At 32.2% G+C, this 15311-nt stretch overlaps 2 protein-coding genes across 2 annotated transcripts in view; both read right to left on the bottom strand.

Moving 5' to 3' along the window:
* Positions 1–15311, bottom strand: part of LOC127718484 (uncharacterized) — a 198120-nt gene that overhangs the window by 63405 nt on the left and 119404 nt on the right. The gene's annotated exons all lie outside the window — the stretch shown is intronic.
* Positions 1–15311, bottom strand: part of LOC127718483 (uncharacterized) — a 46256-nt gene that overhangs the window by 12869 nt on the left and 18076 nt on the right. The window contains exons 5-7 of the mRNA XM_052224526.1: positions 11844–13079; positions 8999–9029; positions 4122–4405 (exon numbers count right to left, since the gene is read on the bottom strand). Of these exons, the coding sequence (XP_052080486.1) occupies positions 4122–4405; positions 8999–9029; positions 11844–13079 (1551 nt within the window). The remainder of the gene's footprint in view (positions 1–4121; positions 4406–8998; positions 9030–11843; positions 13080–15311) is intronic.

The raw sequence follows: 15311 nt of genomic DNA, 5'->3' as shown, positions 1-15311 counted from the left end.
GCCTCCTCTATTTTTTTCGTTCACTTCTTCTTCTGATAGTTCCTTAACAATCTTCTCGTTTAGTTGATCGATCGTTTCCTGCTTCTGACAAATAAGTCCCCGAATGGTAGAAAGTTCGCTCACGTCATATTCCTGCAAAAGTTGCTCCGAACTCGGTTCCACTTTCTTCAGCAACTTTGTTAGTACTCCCCGATGTCCAGCTCGTCTGGTCTTCATCTTCGTTGTCGCGGTACTCATCTTCCGTATTCTTCCGTTTTGTCACGGTACCAATGTTTGGAACGTGCATGTAGATATCAAAAGCGAGTGATGGATATAAACGCAAGAACGTCTTCAAAGTTTCGTATGCTTTACTTGGAGTCAATGCTATACACAAAGACGTCGGCAAGTGACAACGTTGCGGGCCTATTGTTACGTAAAATGGCGCTAAAACGTTAACTAAATATAAGAGTATAAAATAGACTGAACTGAAACTAAAACTAATTCACAACAAAGACCTTCAAAGGTTGGGACGAAAAAGAATTGAGCATCACAGTGAAGGAAAAAGAAAGCGCTTTTATCGAAAAGGCAACAGAAAAACTTCATGATATGTTAAGACCCTCGTACAGTCGCCATCTGTTTTATATAAGAAACCAGTTTAAACATTATAAAACTCTCAAAGAGACTTTGAGTCAAACTGAATGTCTGATTCATGTAGACTTTTCAGAGAACTACTTTTGCAAGATGTCAAAGGAAATTCAGTCGATACATTTTTGAGCATCATTACCACAAATCTCTCTTCAAACTGGTTACTATGTTACAAGAGATATGGATAATATCCGCTCATTTTGTGGAGTCGCGGATTTCCTTAGACATGACCCTCCAAGTATTTGGGCACACATGCTACCTTTTTTGAAGGAAATCAAAGATATGTATCCATTTGTTGATTACTTACATTTTTACAGCGATGGACCAACAAATCAGTACAGAAAGAAAAACATTTTCAACCATGTCATTTGAGCTTGGCTTTGCTGGTGCTTGCTGGAACTTCCACAAATCAGGATATGGGAAGTGAATTCCTGATGGCATTGGGGGATCTATAAAACGATCCAGCAGATCGACAAGTTAGATTTTGAGCAGAGATATTGACAGCAGGACTATTGAAACTGGCACTAAAATCCAGTTTTACGAAGTTAAAGAGGCTAAAGTTTTAGAAGTAGAAAAAAATAATTTCTACACCACTGAAAAATATTCCAGAAACAATGAAAATTCACCAAATCTTTACCGATTCAGAGAGAAAGGTCACATAAAGAGGCACTGATATTCATTGCCCTGACCATCTTTGTGATTTGTTTTAATTTTCTGCATGTGGAGGAACAGTTCAAATAAAATTGCCTGATAAATCTGAACGATTGATATCTATATCAACACCTTATGAAGATTTAAATCTTGAAGTTAAGAATTCGTATACAAGAGATATTTTACAGAGGAAAATGGAAAAAGATTAAAAAAAGAATTCAAGTTTTTTGGCAAACATTACAACAATGTGGATCTTTCGAACATTTGCAAATTACTTGTTTGGAATCTATTAGAGAAACTTTAAATGGAAAAGATCGGTTTATTCAATTAGATAACTTTGTTATTGACAATAGATCCATGGATCTATTCCCAGATGATGTCCGCACCGACAAAACTCTATTTCCAGTCCAGGTAAGAGCTGATGGAAACTGCCTTCATTCGGATATCATGTGGAAGCGTATTTGTTTTTTGAAACGATTCTTATGCAGATGAAATCTGATGATATAATATAAAAGAGCTAGCTCTAAGTAAAAAGTTTTATCTAGATAAAAATTACTTGTCAAAGGCTTTTGAGCCCAATGACCAGAATAAAAACATTTTGAAAAGTTTTGCAATGTATTCGGATGAATACACCCATGGCGTTGTATTGATGTAAAGATCAATTGAAGATATTTATGAGAGAAAAATAATGCAGATAAGAAATTCCCAAACACAACATGGGCATATGGCAAATTTTTGCGCTGGCAAAAATGTTATCAGAAGGCCAATAGTGTGGGTGTATCCCAAAAAAGGGAATCCTAATGTACGGAACGATCGCCATCGGAGAATAGAGCTAATGGCAAAACCGTTGTACATAATGTGGACATCAACTCGCATCGATATGAACAACGCCTTTTGCGTTCCAAACCACTGTGTGTTCTTATTGGAAATAAACGAGTCTTCTTTAAATAAATAACAACAACTGAGAACGTAATATAGGTCTTGAAATCATCCCTGAAGCTGAACATTGTCTTCACAAGTACGTCGTTGTAGACTATGAGTGCACAACATATTCAGGATATGTGGAAGATGTAGACTCCTCAGATGTATATGTAGTGTGCATGCAATGAAGAATATCTTTTATTGGCCAAAAGCAGTGACAGACAAATGCTGGTACAACCACTCCAGAATATTTACTATCATTCCGAAGCCAAAGAAAATCAAAGGCTCTTCGTGTAATTATGAAGTGGATCCGGTATTTGGTCAAAAACCATGGCAAGACTACAGTGTTAAACAGTGTCAAAAACTAGATATATCAGATTTTTGACAATCGAAAATGTTTTATTTGTCTTTTTGTTCAGGTGTATTGTTGTGTTCTTTTAAAATGTTTCACATTAGAGTCCTACAACTCGGTCAGATGGATGGTCGGATGGGTTACTGGCAAGCCTCTAGTTGCAACTTAAATGAATATCCAGGACGAGAATATGATAACGAGATAAATACCAATATACATGTAACCTTATCTGTACCAATTTTTATGACTTATGCCAACCAGGCATTGCTCATACTTCAGGGATAACGTAGAAACAGCAATCACAATTTTCTTCTGTTTTTTTTTTTGTTGGACTCGGACGGGGATGATACATGTATGAATAGTTCATTTACAATGTAACAATACTTATATGTCTGGTTTTGTATCCCTAGGAAATCCCCAAAAGTTTTTTTTATTGATTTGGTTGATCAAAAGATTTGTTTGTCTCTACTGTTACTTCCTTGTCTTTCCTGTTACTGCCATTGTTCGTTCCTGTTACCCCAAAACATGTGTAGAATAATTTTGACAATGAACATAAGAGATCTTTTGGCAAGGTTCCATTCAATATCATTGAAAAAGGACATAGTAGTAGATTTTCGCTGCCACTGTCTCCCCAATTTTTTTTACGAGCGTTTAAAAAAAAGAAATATATTCAATTTGATTTTTCTGAACGTACAGACTATCTGCAGATTTTTATTTTGGTAGAAATCTACATAAATGATTAACGTTAATGTGATATCAAATGTACACTGTTATATAATTGTGATCTATACTTTTGATTAGATATTTTCTTTTTTCTTATAACGTTTGCTGGCATTTAAAAAAAAAAGTAACAGGATGGATAAAATCAAATACCAGCTGGCACAACATTTCAAATAAAACATTTTCAGGTGTCGATAAGATTGCATATTTTGGAAAAATGTTTGAGAAGCAATGTGTTATTAGTTCTTTGAAACAATTTGAATTCAAATCAACTTCTTTTTTTAAGTTCCGATTCAAAGTTGTACTTTATTTTGAAATGACTGATATATAAATTTTCTGAAATGTTCTTTGTTATAAATTTATCTAGAATAAACGGATGCTTCTATGAGATGTAGGAGATTTGAACATGGGTTAAATCTTTTAAAAATTGATCTAAAATAAACAGGGGTTACTTTAAGATTAAGAAGATTTGAACTGCGATTTAAATCCTTGAATCTTTAAATTAAAGCATATCAACAACTAGATATTTGTTTGTTTTTCATTAATGTGCTATTGCATAACTCGCTTGTTATTCATCAGGTATTGAAATATTACATCCGGCGATACGACGAGGCAAGTACGGATTTATCAAGGATAATTTAAAATACGTCTCGAAAAAAAAATTATCAACTATTGTAAAAATGTGAAGTTTTTTAATGCTGCTAACAAGAAATAATATAATAAAGCGTCACTCATAAGATGTTTTCAACAACAATCTTTTGCATGACTGAAAAAAGTTTTACACGTTGTGAAAATGCAATATGAAATTAAGTAACGGACAGTCTAAATCAATGAAACAATTTTATAATGGTACCTGACACAGATAGTGTGGCTTCTCTATAGCTGTCAGTGCTTTCAACAATTTCTCAAATGTTGCCATCACTTGGCTGCTTTCTGATGTATCCCTCCAATCAAAGAGTCCCATCAGCATAAAATCCATTGGGTTTGAGAAATAACGAAAATTTAAGTTGTCGTAATTTGATTGTGCCATGCCTAGCTGAATGAAGAAGTCGTGGAAATCGACAATCCCTATTATTCTTGCTAGCTGTACAAAATGCTGATCATTCGGCTTCAGTAGAAGAGTTTCTTTTTTAAGCCCTTGAAGAATTAAATAGATAATTACGTTTTCTTAAGGGGGTACCCGACACTTTGACGAAAATAGATTTTGCTCGTTTAATTCTCCAAAAAAAAAAAAATGACATGTTGACAAAATTATGAACTCACTGAAATTTGAAGCACACAACTTACAGGATATATAGCAGTTTGATCATTGAGAACCTTGATTTCTCTTTACCAATAGTATGTGATAAAAACATCCAGATGATTTTAAAGAGTAAACTCCCTTAGTTGTTCTGTACCCCCTTAAATAGGGATAAGAACTTCGGCAACATATTTTGTCGTGCATAGCTTTATATATGTTAGATTGTTTGATAGTTGTTGAATTCCATGCGGTGACTTTTTTACGTTTAAATCAACATCTGCGTCATTTCGTCTTTAATGGACAGTTGTCTTATTGGCAAACATGCAATTTCTCTTTAATGTTATATGTCACGTATGTACACAAAAAGTGTAACACCCTTGAAGATTTCAATTTATTGATATGTTAAACGTTACAATTATTTTTGTATGATCATTCCCTGCAGGCACACTTTGTTGAATCAACGTTGAACCTTTGTTGATTTTAGGTTATACGTTGATCAACAAATATTCAACATTGATTCAACCTTGACAATTCAACGTTGAAATTAGTACATTGTTTCAACGTTGAATTAACATTGTGTTAAAATACCAACATTGAATCAACGTTGGCTAAACAATACTGATATAAAACCCAGTAGTGGATACCAGAATTGTCAAAAAAGAAGTATTGGGCACATCACAATTCTTTTTAAATTGACAACGATATTCACATAAAATAGAATATTCAGTAGATTTATCCCTCATTGTCGTGGTGATTACAGAATTATATATAAAACACTGAATCGCAGTGTATATATCAGCTTAAACTAATCATGAACTTTGCACCCCAAATAATAGAAATTCCCAAATTTCAACCCACCCTTATACATAATAATAGAACCAGCTTGCATACAGGATCATACAGTAAATATAAATATTTGTGAATAACCGGGGGCCCTTCCCCTATAAATATGCCCCCTTTTTCCTTGGCTGCTGATGTCAAATATCTTGTTAACATTCCTTTTTTTCTTTTCTTTTCTATTCTTTTTATCAATATAAAGAGAAAAACGTATACATCAATACAAACACAATGGTTGACAACTTGTAATATAAACTACCGATAGATCTATTGGAATAGTGATTTAAATTTTCGCGGCATTTTTAACGTTTCTATTTTAAGACAAATTCAGATATCCGCATGCGCAGTTGTTTCAGTTGCCAAAGTTTGAATATCCGCTTTACAGACTACAAGGTGGTTCTACAGAGTTTTTATCAGTATCTTTCCTGTATACAGCTTTTACATTTTGATCGTAAGTATATATAGGTTGTTGTGATTACAGTAAATACAGTATCGTATTTTAGAAATGTGAGCATATCATTTTGTTATGAAAACTGTACTGAAAAGTTGAAAATTTACGAGGAAAAGGGGGATGTGTAGTATGTTACCATTCCCAATTTACCTTGCAACGTCTCATGAATTTTTATCATTGCATTTGACTATTTGAATTCATCATATGATTGAATCAAAAGTAAAAAGAAATTTTATCGTTATTTATCTGTTCAATTCAGTTACACGAAATCTCAAAAAAAGGGGGGCTCGTTTACAAAATTGGGATGGAAAGGTCAGAAGCTTTATGGCTCACCAAGTTAAACCTTGAATATGTTACTGTCAAAATTGAAGTAGTGTTTTGACAAGGTATTCAAAGATGAAGAGTTATCTGCGTGCAACGTTTTTGGTCTTTTTATTTCAAGTGTTTTCGTGTTTTTACATTTTATTTCTCGTTTTCTTGTATTTGGTTCGACATGCAATATTTGTATTTCCATGTTTCGTGTTGGTACTCCCAATTTCTCGTGCTTGTCCCACATTTGATAAAAAAGTAAACCGGGACTTAATTCCAAGTCATTCTAGAGATTGTTTTAAATTATGTGTTCCCAGGATATTAATTGCTATTTAGTTATAAATATTTATTTTTCAAATTGGTTGCAACTAGCAGATGCGAAAAGGTGACCGCAGGGTCTTCGTGTCCATTATCATGACTGTGTTATCTCCAAGAACGACTGAGTAATAGCTTCTAGTACTTTTTTCCTTAATATTTATGATTTTATTTCTCGTGCTTCGTTTATCCCAATTTTTATTTTCCGTGCAGCGTTTTTGGGATTTATATTTGTTTACACGTGTTTCTGTGTTAAGAACCCCCTTTTACCACCCTCGTATATGTCAATTAGACAGATATGCATGCAGCAGCACAAGAAATACAGAAAAAGACATAAGTGGATAAACCTTCAATTTTTTTCAAATTAAAATGTAGTATTCAGGATTTTCTTGCAGATTATACCTTCTGGTCTATATAAAAGGAAATGTTGTTGAGACTTTGATGGAAGTTTAACTTTCATTTAGTTTTCACGAGTTCTTATGCTTTTGAATTATACTTTAAACATTGTTAAATATCATCATTATGAAGTTATTAATAGTTTAATGTCTTGAACAGAATTAAACTTGACAATGTTATAACTTTTGATTTTGTAGATGTCATCATGCAGACCTATGGAATCACGGAACAAGAAGTGTCTGACAAAACAACAAACTTTCTAAAATGGGCTACAAAAGACAGGGTGGGAGAAGAAAGAAGTTGAAGTTTTCACTATTAATAAAAAAAAATATTTTAATTATATCGTATTGAATATTTCTCTATCATCAGTGGTTGGACATTAAAATACATGTTTTATATTTTGATCACTCAGATATTTAAAATAGACATTGGGCAAAAAAACATGTGTATTAAGGGTTGTGTGCTTTCAAAAATTAGGATAGTTCAATATAGGAAATATTTTTTTTATTTTTCTTGCTGATTATTTTCAATATTTCTCTTGGATGATAATTTGTGTTTTTATACATGTTATATGCATATCGTTAAATTTTAAAAAAATCTCGGGGGTTAAATTATGGTTCGTAGGAAAGCCCTAAACACACATATTTGTTATTCAGTTGATTGGTTGTTGACATCATCATGGTCAAGCTATGCTCTCATCACAAGAATGTGGTCACTCAGTTAAATTGTTGAAAATTACTGATCTTCTACGACTAATTGATAGCCAATGGCATCTATTCAAAGTTGTGTGCACCCAACCACTTTTTGTTGTTATCTATTGTTAACAAGACAACTATCAACAAAAGAACATTATTTATATATATTTGGTTCAGCATACAGTCTTTAATAATGAGCAAAAGCCCACACCATTTCAAATATGACCAGACAATTATTTTATTTACAGATCATCAATTTTTTTCTGAGATTATTTTTTATACTTTAGTCTGATGGAGCAGTTATTGGATAAAGTTTCCTGGGGCAGAATGTTGCTATGGCATTTAGCATGTTGAGTGCCTTCAGAAGATACTTCCTTGAATATTAATAAATTGCTACAGTATAAAACTATGGAATGCAACACACAGAAAATACAGGATGAATGAAACTTAAGTTTTAGGTGGAAACACAGTTGAACACAACCACTAACCAATTTTGATTCCGTGTTGAATATGGTATTCACCCTGAATTCAATCTGAATTCAAATTAAGTTATTGGTTGAAACAATGTTGAAGCAACCATTATTCAATAGTGATTCAAAGTTGAACATCAACGTTGATTCAACGTAGGATTTCAACGTTGATACAAATTTGCAAAATCTAATAATAATTCAACATTGATTCAACATAGAAAAAACACATTGATTCAATGTTTAATCAATGTTGTGTGCCTGCTGGGTTCATACGTAGACATTGATACTTTTATCTTATTAACTACGATCTTCGAAATCACCAAGAATGAATATTTTACTTCTTTGAAGTTACATTTTAAATGATTTAGTTTTTTTATAGGTTTAGTTCAGAACAGATATATTTTTGATAATTTGATTCCTCAGTAGTAGTATTTAATTTTTTGGTCCAGTGCATCTTTCTTTACTGAAATGTTTTGACCTTTTGTAACATTTCATCGCATGACATTTAGCATGTGTTGTCTTTTATCCTAGTTGCTGATTTTGTTGCCCCTATTGTCGAGATGAAACGGTAAATTTATCAGAAAAACATTATGTTTTAACAAATAATATATATTCATATCTCCAGTTATTTGTATTTTTTGAAAAGCCTTTAATTCATTCCTATTGTGGTTCCTTCATGTTTTGCAAAGAGAACTGACAGACGAGTGAACAGATGATCTGTAATATTATTAAAAATAATCATAAAAATAAGCATAAATAAGGATAATCTTTACAAATAATATGTGCATTTATAAAAATTCGTACTCATAGAAGGGTACAAAACCAGAATGTGTACCCACTTTTCATTAATTACATCAATTGATGAGGGCAGTTAACTTGATAATATAAACAGACCACAAAAACAGCAGCTTTCTTTTTCAAGTATTGTCTTTTGACGTATACCTCTTTTCATTTGTGTTGTTGTTACTAACTAGTTTTGATATTTTTTATTCATTCTTCATTCATTTATACAATTACCTGTACAGTTTGGTTCACAATGCTCTTTATTCTAAAAATAGATATTTGATAAGTTTTAAATTTTTCTGCGTAATTTTATGAATGAATTTTGTGTAAAAGCTAATACATGAGACCAGGCTTTATATAATGTGATATTCGAGATGTCGTTTTGTCTGCACCAGACTCATATTTAAAATAGAAACATTATGAAAGTTTTTACAAATTCGGGAAAACAAGTAACCAACTGATTTTATGTTTTTATATAATATATATGTGTTTTGTCTTCGTTAGTCGTTGTCCTTTCCTCTTGACTAATAATCTCCCGAATCGGTATATTTTCCTCTTCTCCCGTCTGTTATTTAATATATTAGAAAAGAAGATTTTACGGAACTGTATTAACAAAGCATGATTCTTAGTGATTGAAGAATTTAGTAATCACGTGCTCTTTGTATTTTGTTGTTGCTGTTTTGGTTTGCAATCATATCATATGCATATCTCTTTTAATTTTGATCATAACAACTAATATATCTATATGGAGTTATTTTATTTCAGAACGATAGGTTTTGAAGAATCCACCCGACTATACCAAGTTTTAATGACATTTGCTTCTAGCATAAAATAATAAAAAATCAATATTTTTATTGTAACTTGATAATGATGTTTTAAGTTTTTACCAAGATCAATTAGTGAGTTTTTTTTAATCATATGATAAATGAACCGTAAGGTATATTAAAACACGAACGCAGAAGAAAAGAGTTTCCCACTTTATTGTGATCGGTAAAATAGGATGCAAATCCTGCAAATCTTTACAAAAAATAATATTTGTTGACGGTATAAAGTAAAATCACAAAAATACTGAACTCCGAGGAAAATTCAAAAAGGAAAGTCCCTAATCAAATGGCAAAATCAAAAGCTCAAACACATCAAACGAATGGATAACAACTGTCATATTCCTGACTTGGTACAGGCATTTTCTTTTGTAGAAAATGGTGGATTAAACCTGGTTTTAAAGCTTGCTTAACCTCTCACTTGTATGACAGTCGAATCAAATTCCATTATATTGACAACAATGTGTGAACAAAACAAACACGATAGGTAAAAATGTCACAAATAGGAGTACAACAGCAACACGAACCCCACCAAAAACTGGGGTTGATCTCAGGTGCGCGGGAAGGGTAAGCAGATCCTGCTCTACATCTGGCACCCGTCGTGTTGCTCATGTTATTACAAAGCCGGTAAATTGTCTAATTCGGTAGGTCACATTCGTGAAAAGGGAACGGGATTGTAGTTACGACATAAGGAACATATCCGATATCATCTGTGAAACGGATATTCCATAACGGTCAACCAACTCGTGATGGCGTCCGTAAAATTTACGAAGTGATGATTTCAACTTTAACATTTGGAACTAAAAATGAAAAGGTCACAATTGGGAAGCTGATATCATCTCTTTTGTCGTAAAGTTTTGTTTTCAACCGACCCTCATTGTCAATTTCTAGATGCAAGTTAAGATATGAGGCAGACTTAACTGTAAAACGGAAAGTCCCTAATCCAATGGCAAAATCAAAAGCTCAAACACATCAAACGAATGGATAACAACTGTCATATTCCTGACTTGGTACAGACATTTTCTTATGTAGAAAATGGTGGATTGAACCTGGTTTTATATTATATTGACAACGATGCGTGAACAAAACAAACAAACACAAAAGGTAAGAATGTCAAAAATAGGGGTACAGCAGTCAACATTGTGTTATCAGCTTAATCACTATTAAAACAAACAAATGTAGCAAAGAGCACAAAAAGGCATACATCAAATTTAACATCCTCATTTTGCTTTTTTATTAGGTATATCAGTCAGATAATGTATATATTTAGTTTTTTCTGGTCGTATAACATACCGAGGGGTGTCAGGATTGATCAAATGAAAAACCGACTGTAGGGTGAACTATGACAGTACATGTGTTTATAAAGTTTGTCATTAATCATGTTAATCACGATTACATTTTGAAAAAACAAATCGTACGTGGTAAAAATTTGTTATTATTAAATCAAAGCAAATCAGTGTAAACAAAAAATATTAGCTTTTCATCAGAGGCTGTTTTATAAATTTTAGAATTTCAAAAACACTCTTTTGATGTTTACGATGAATTACGTGCTTTTGATTTTACTTATGATTTAATTGAAATTTTGACTTTTCGACACCCAACATTACAGTTCCACACATTAGAAATAAACAAAGTTATCTTATTCAATTAACTGGTCAGTCGAAAATATGATTGTAGGTGTGTTTTCTGCAAATTATTTTAATTTCTTCTTCTGTAATGAAATGAAAATTATGCTACATACACTCTCTAGAATTGTGACGAAAACGATGAAAGCGGTAAGTTCTGAACAGTATATACATAAATTACGGCAATTCAGTTAATCAACAGTTTGACAATTTGTTTTTATACTGAGTTTGCATAGATTTAAAATGAATTTTACTTTTTATAAATGTCATGCGTTTGGAAAGCTTTTCTGAATTTGAATGCATTTTTTTATAACAAAAACTGTCAAAAGCCAAGGATGTATAAACACTTGAATATGTGAAGATAGATATTGATCAGGTGATCGAAAGGCGGATTTCTTAAGTGCAGTTTGTTGTGATTTAGAACCGATTTAAAGCAAGGATCCGACAATAGTTTTAAAGAATGATGTACTGTATCGCATCAAAATGTAACAATTTACCTGTGATATCTACCATGCCATACAGTCAAACTAATAGATAACAGGTTCAACAATTAATTTAATAAATATGTAAATTCATATTGGAATTACAGCGAATGAACACCTCAGAACATAGACATTGTAAAAGATTACTAACCTTATCAAAAATCCAATTTAGAAGACATCTTGTTTCATGTGTTTTCCCATTCTTGCATCTCCAATACTTTTTTGTTCTGACTTCAGACATAGGTATTAAACATGTCTCACCCTTGCACATCTCACCAACTTCTATTTCTAAAAGATCTGACGTAGCTTGATGATCTTGTTTTCCAAAACAACGACGATAAAACTGTAGAATTCGACTTAATGCTAATGTCAGGCATTCTTGTGTGGTTGTCGCTAGATCTGGTGAGATGAGGTGCTTTGAATCTGAATTTATAAGGTATGCCACGATTCTTTGTCCTTTCACATGAATTTGAAGTTCATTTTTGCTATCAGCATCCATAATTGCAGCTTGAAAATAGAGACAAAAACGGCTTTTCACTATTTTCAAAGGCCATATGCTAATTGAAGCACCAATAACCCTAAAAGACAATGCAGAAGGAACCACTGTCTCTTTTAGATGATAAGCTATGCATATTGTTCTGTCATCTCTTGCATTCTGCAGCATTTTTTTTGGGATTTTTTCCTTTACGATGCACGGTACCAAAAATAAATCCGCAGCTTTGTCCATTTCAGTAAAGCGTTTTGGTTCGACAAGGATATCAAGGTGAAGGAGGACATGAACCATATATTCTTTTGTTCTCTCATCCGTCAAAATATCTTTGAAAGCTGGTTGTGACCAAAGAGTTAAAAGATCTTTTTTCTTTAGAACTCCAGTTGAAGATAAGTTATCCAGTATGTTTCGAATGGGTCCTTTTTTCGGCCAAAATATTATGTCTGTAATGAAAGCTCTTAATATATTGACCATTGCTGTTGGCTGAACGACAATGAACTCTCTTAAAGAAAGTTCATCAAAATACAATAATTTTCCTATAGAGTGTTGAACCAGTAAGAAATCCTCTACTCTTCTTCTACTTAGCGCTAATTCATTATTTGACTCGTTCATTTTCATAAGCCTTTCTTTAGTTATCAGTTTTACCCCATCTGCTCGAAGTTTTGTTATCTGTAAATCAAGAGGTACCCATATGATAGGCATTCTCTGTCCCCATGTTGACTGCTGGAAGGCGATATCAACTAATGTATCTTTTAATCGGTCTATATTCAAGTCATCTGCGTCTGTTGCATTGATGAAAAAGACTTTGTCATACATAATATGCTCCTGAAGTTTGTGTGAGGAAAACATTTCCGTCAGCTCCTCTTTGAACTTTAGGGATAGTTTTTCTTTCTCATCCTGTAAATTACATCATTTTCAATGTCGCAAATTAATTCACAAGATCTAGTATTAAATTGCATACATGTTTCTTAGTTCAATACGAGTATTTTCAAAATCTATAGATAAACATTATACTCCAATGCCGTATTTTTGTTATTTGAAATATTCACATAAAAACTGATCAAATTATATCATCCTATGACATTTTCCCTTTTGGACATTGTAAAAATATTCACTACACTACCAGGAGTATTTGAAGCAGCAATTTCATAAACAGTGCTGTAAAAATCCCAATTTCAACAGAATGGGACACACTATACTCATAATGCAAGCGAGACGCACTTGTTTATGATAAGTTATACTTGAATATTATTAAACCAAACCTTCGTATATGACTTTGCTTTTTTGCGATATCCGCAGAAGAAATACCCCCGATCATCAAATTAAATTCATGCTACAATAATAAATCCTGGCAATTCAATTCGTTAAAGTTTTGACCTTTTTACACTTATCGTAACCCTGTTGTAAAAAACAAAGAGCGTATATCACCAACACGACAAATTTATGAGATTCAAAAATGACCATTTTTGTGTCTGAAATTGTCTGAACTTTATCCTTCTATAAATACTGTCTGCATATGTCTCTACATTTTCAGGACATTCTAAAATCTTCAAATTCTGAACATTCTGAATTTGTCTTAATAAATTATTAACATGTTAAATTTTCTGATTGTGTCTTAACATATTTTAACAATGGGATTTTTCTTAAGTTATAAACATTCTAAATTTGTCTTAACAGATTTATATTCTGACCTTGTCTAGATAAGTTATTAACTGTGTTGTAAACTTATTTTGAATAATCCATTTGAAAAGTGTTTTTTTCTGTTTATGAATTGATACTGACACTTTTCAGTTTTAATGTCAAATAAATTATCAGTAAATACATACTATAAAAATAATGAGATGTGTTATGATTGACAATGAGAAAACTATCAACCAAAGTTCAAATGAAGTGGTTGTAAGAAATTACAGGCAACCGTACGGCCTTCAACAATGAGAAAAACCCATACCGTGTGGTCAGCTATAAAAAGGCCCCGACATGAAAATATGAAACAATTATATTGAGAAAACTAACGTATTTAAAAATATTTGCAATTTTCTTCAAAATACACAGAAGCGCTTCATTCTAAAAATGTGTGCACGATCAACACTTTTACAACCCTATCAAATTACTAAAAGAAGTATTCATTTTTTATCATTACATTTTAATGCTAAGACCATGAAAAACAAGTTTTATCACGTTTTTCTTTTATTAACGCGTGCAATTTTTGTGGAAGCACGTGTCATCACGAATGTAACATTCATTTTGATATGAAGTTTACTTTTTGAATGACGCGCCATTGTTGTTAGCCAATCAAACTAACGGATTCACGTGAAACATACATGTAATGTAATTATTAGGCTATAATCAAAGTTTAAATTAATAGTTATAAACAGAGTATTGATTATGATTACATTCGGTACAAATTTTACAGCATTTCGACAATACATGTATCTTCATTGATGTACAAGGTCGAAATGTTCGAAAATCAAAAGCTGATCAATGACTTAAAGTATAACCACATGAGGACAAGGAAGCAAAGCTTTGCATCAAGGAGATGTATTTTTTGATTTGAAGTAATTATTTAACAAAGTTCAAATTATTGGTTATACACAAATGTAATTAAAACAGTTTATTGCGTTGAAAAAGAGAAAAGAAAAGAAACCAGGTTTAAGGATCCGTTACATTAAGTACGTTTTAAAATGTATAATCATTGAACAATGAGGTTAGAAGTAAAGAATTATAAAAGGAAATTAAGATTTGTTTATTGTTCAAGATCTTAATCAGGAAATTTACATTTACAATTCTATTTTTGTTAGTAACGTGTTAATTGTTTATTCTTCGGTTTACCTCTTGTCCTTTTTAGTTTATAAGATCCTCCTTTTTGAAGAATGTTTGGATTTAAAAATATTCTTACCTCAAGCATCACTTAAGAGAAATTGATTGTCGAAATGCGCTTGTGGTGCTGTAAGATTGATATTGTTAATGTTTCTGATAATCGCAAATAAAGCAATATGAGAACATTTTTAATGATTTCTTAATTTCGATTATAAAAAAAAGATTTAAAAAGTTAGGGTTCGTGTATAGGCTTGGACATAATGAAATGAGCTCTTGAAGATCCATGGCAGAGAAAAACATTCACTTTAAACA

Source organism: Mytilus californianus, unplaced genomic scaffold (genome assembly GCF_021869535.1).
Source record: "Mytilus californianus isolate M0D057914Y unplaced genomic scaffold, xbMytCali1.0.p SCAF_10, whole genome shotgun sequence".
NCBI classification, from domain to species: Eukaryota; Metazoa; Mollusca; class Bivalvia; order Mytilida; family Mytilidae; genus Mytilus; species Mytilus californianus.
Note: the sequence above shows the minus strand (reverse complement) of the source record. Positions and strands in the feature narration are given on the sequence as shown.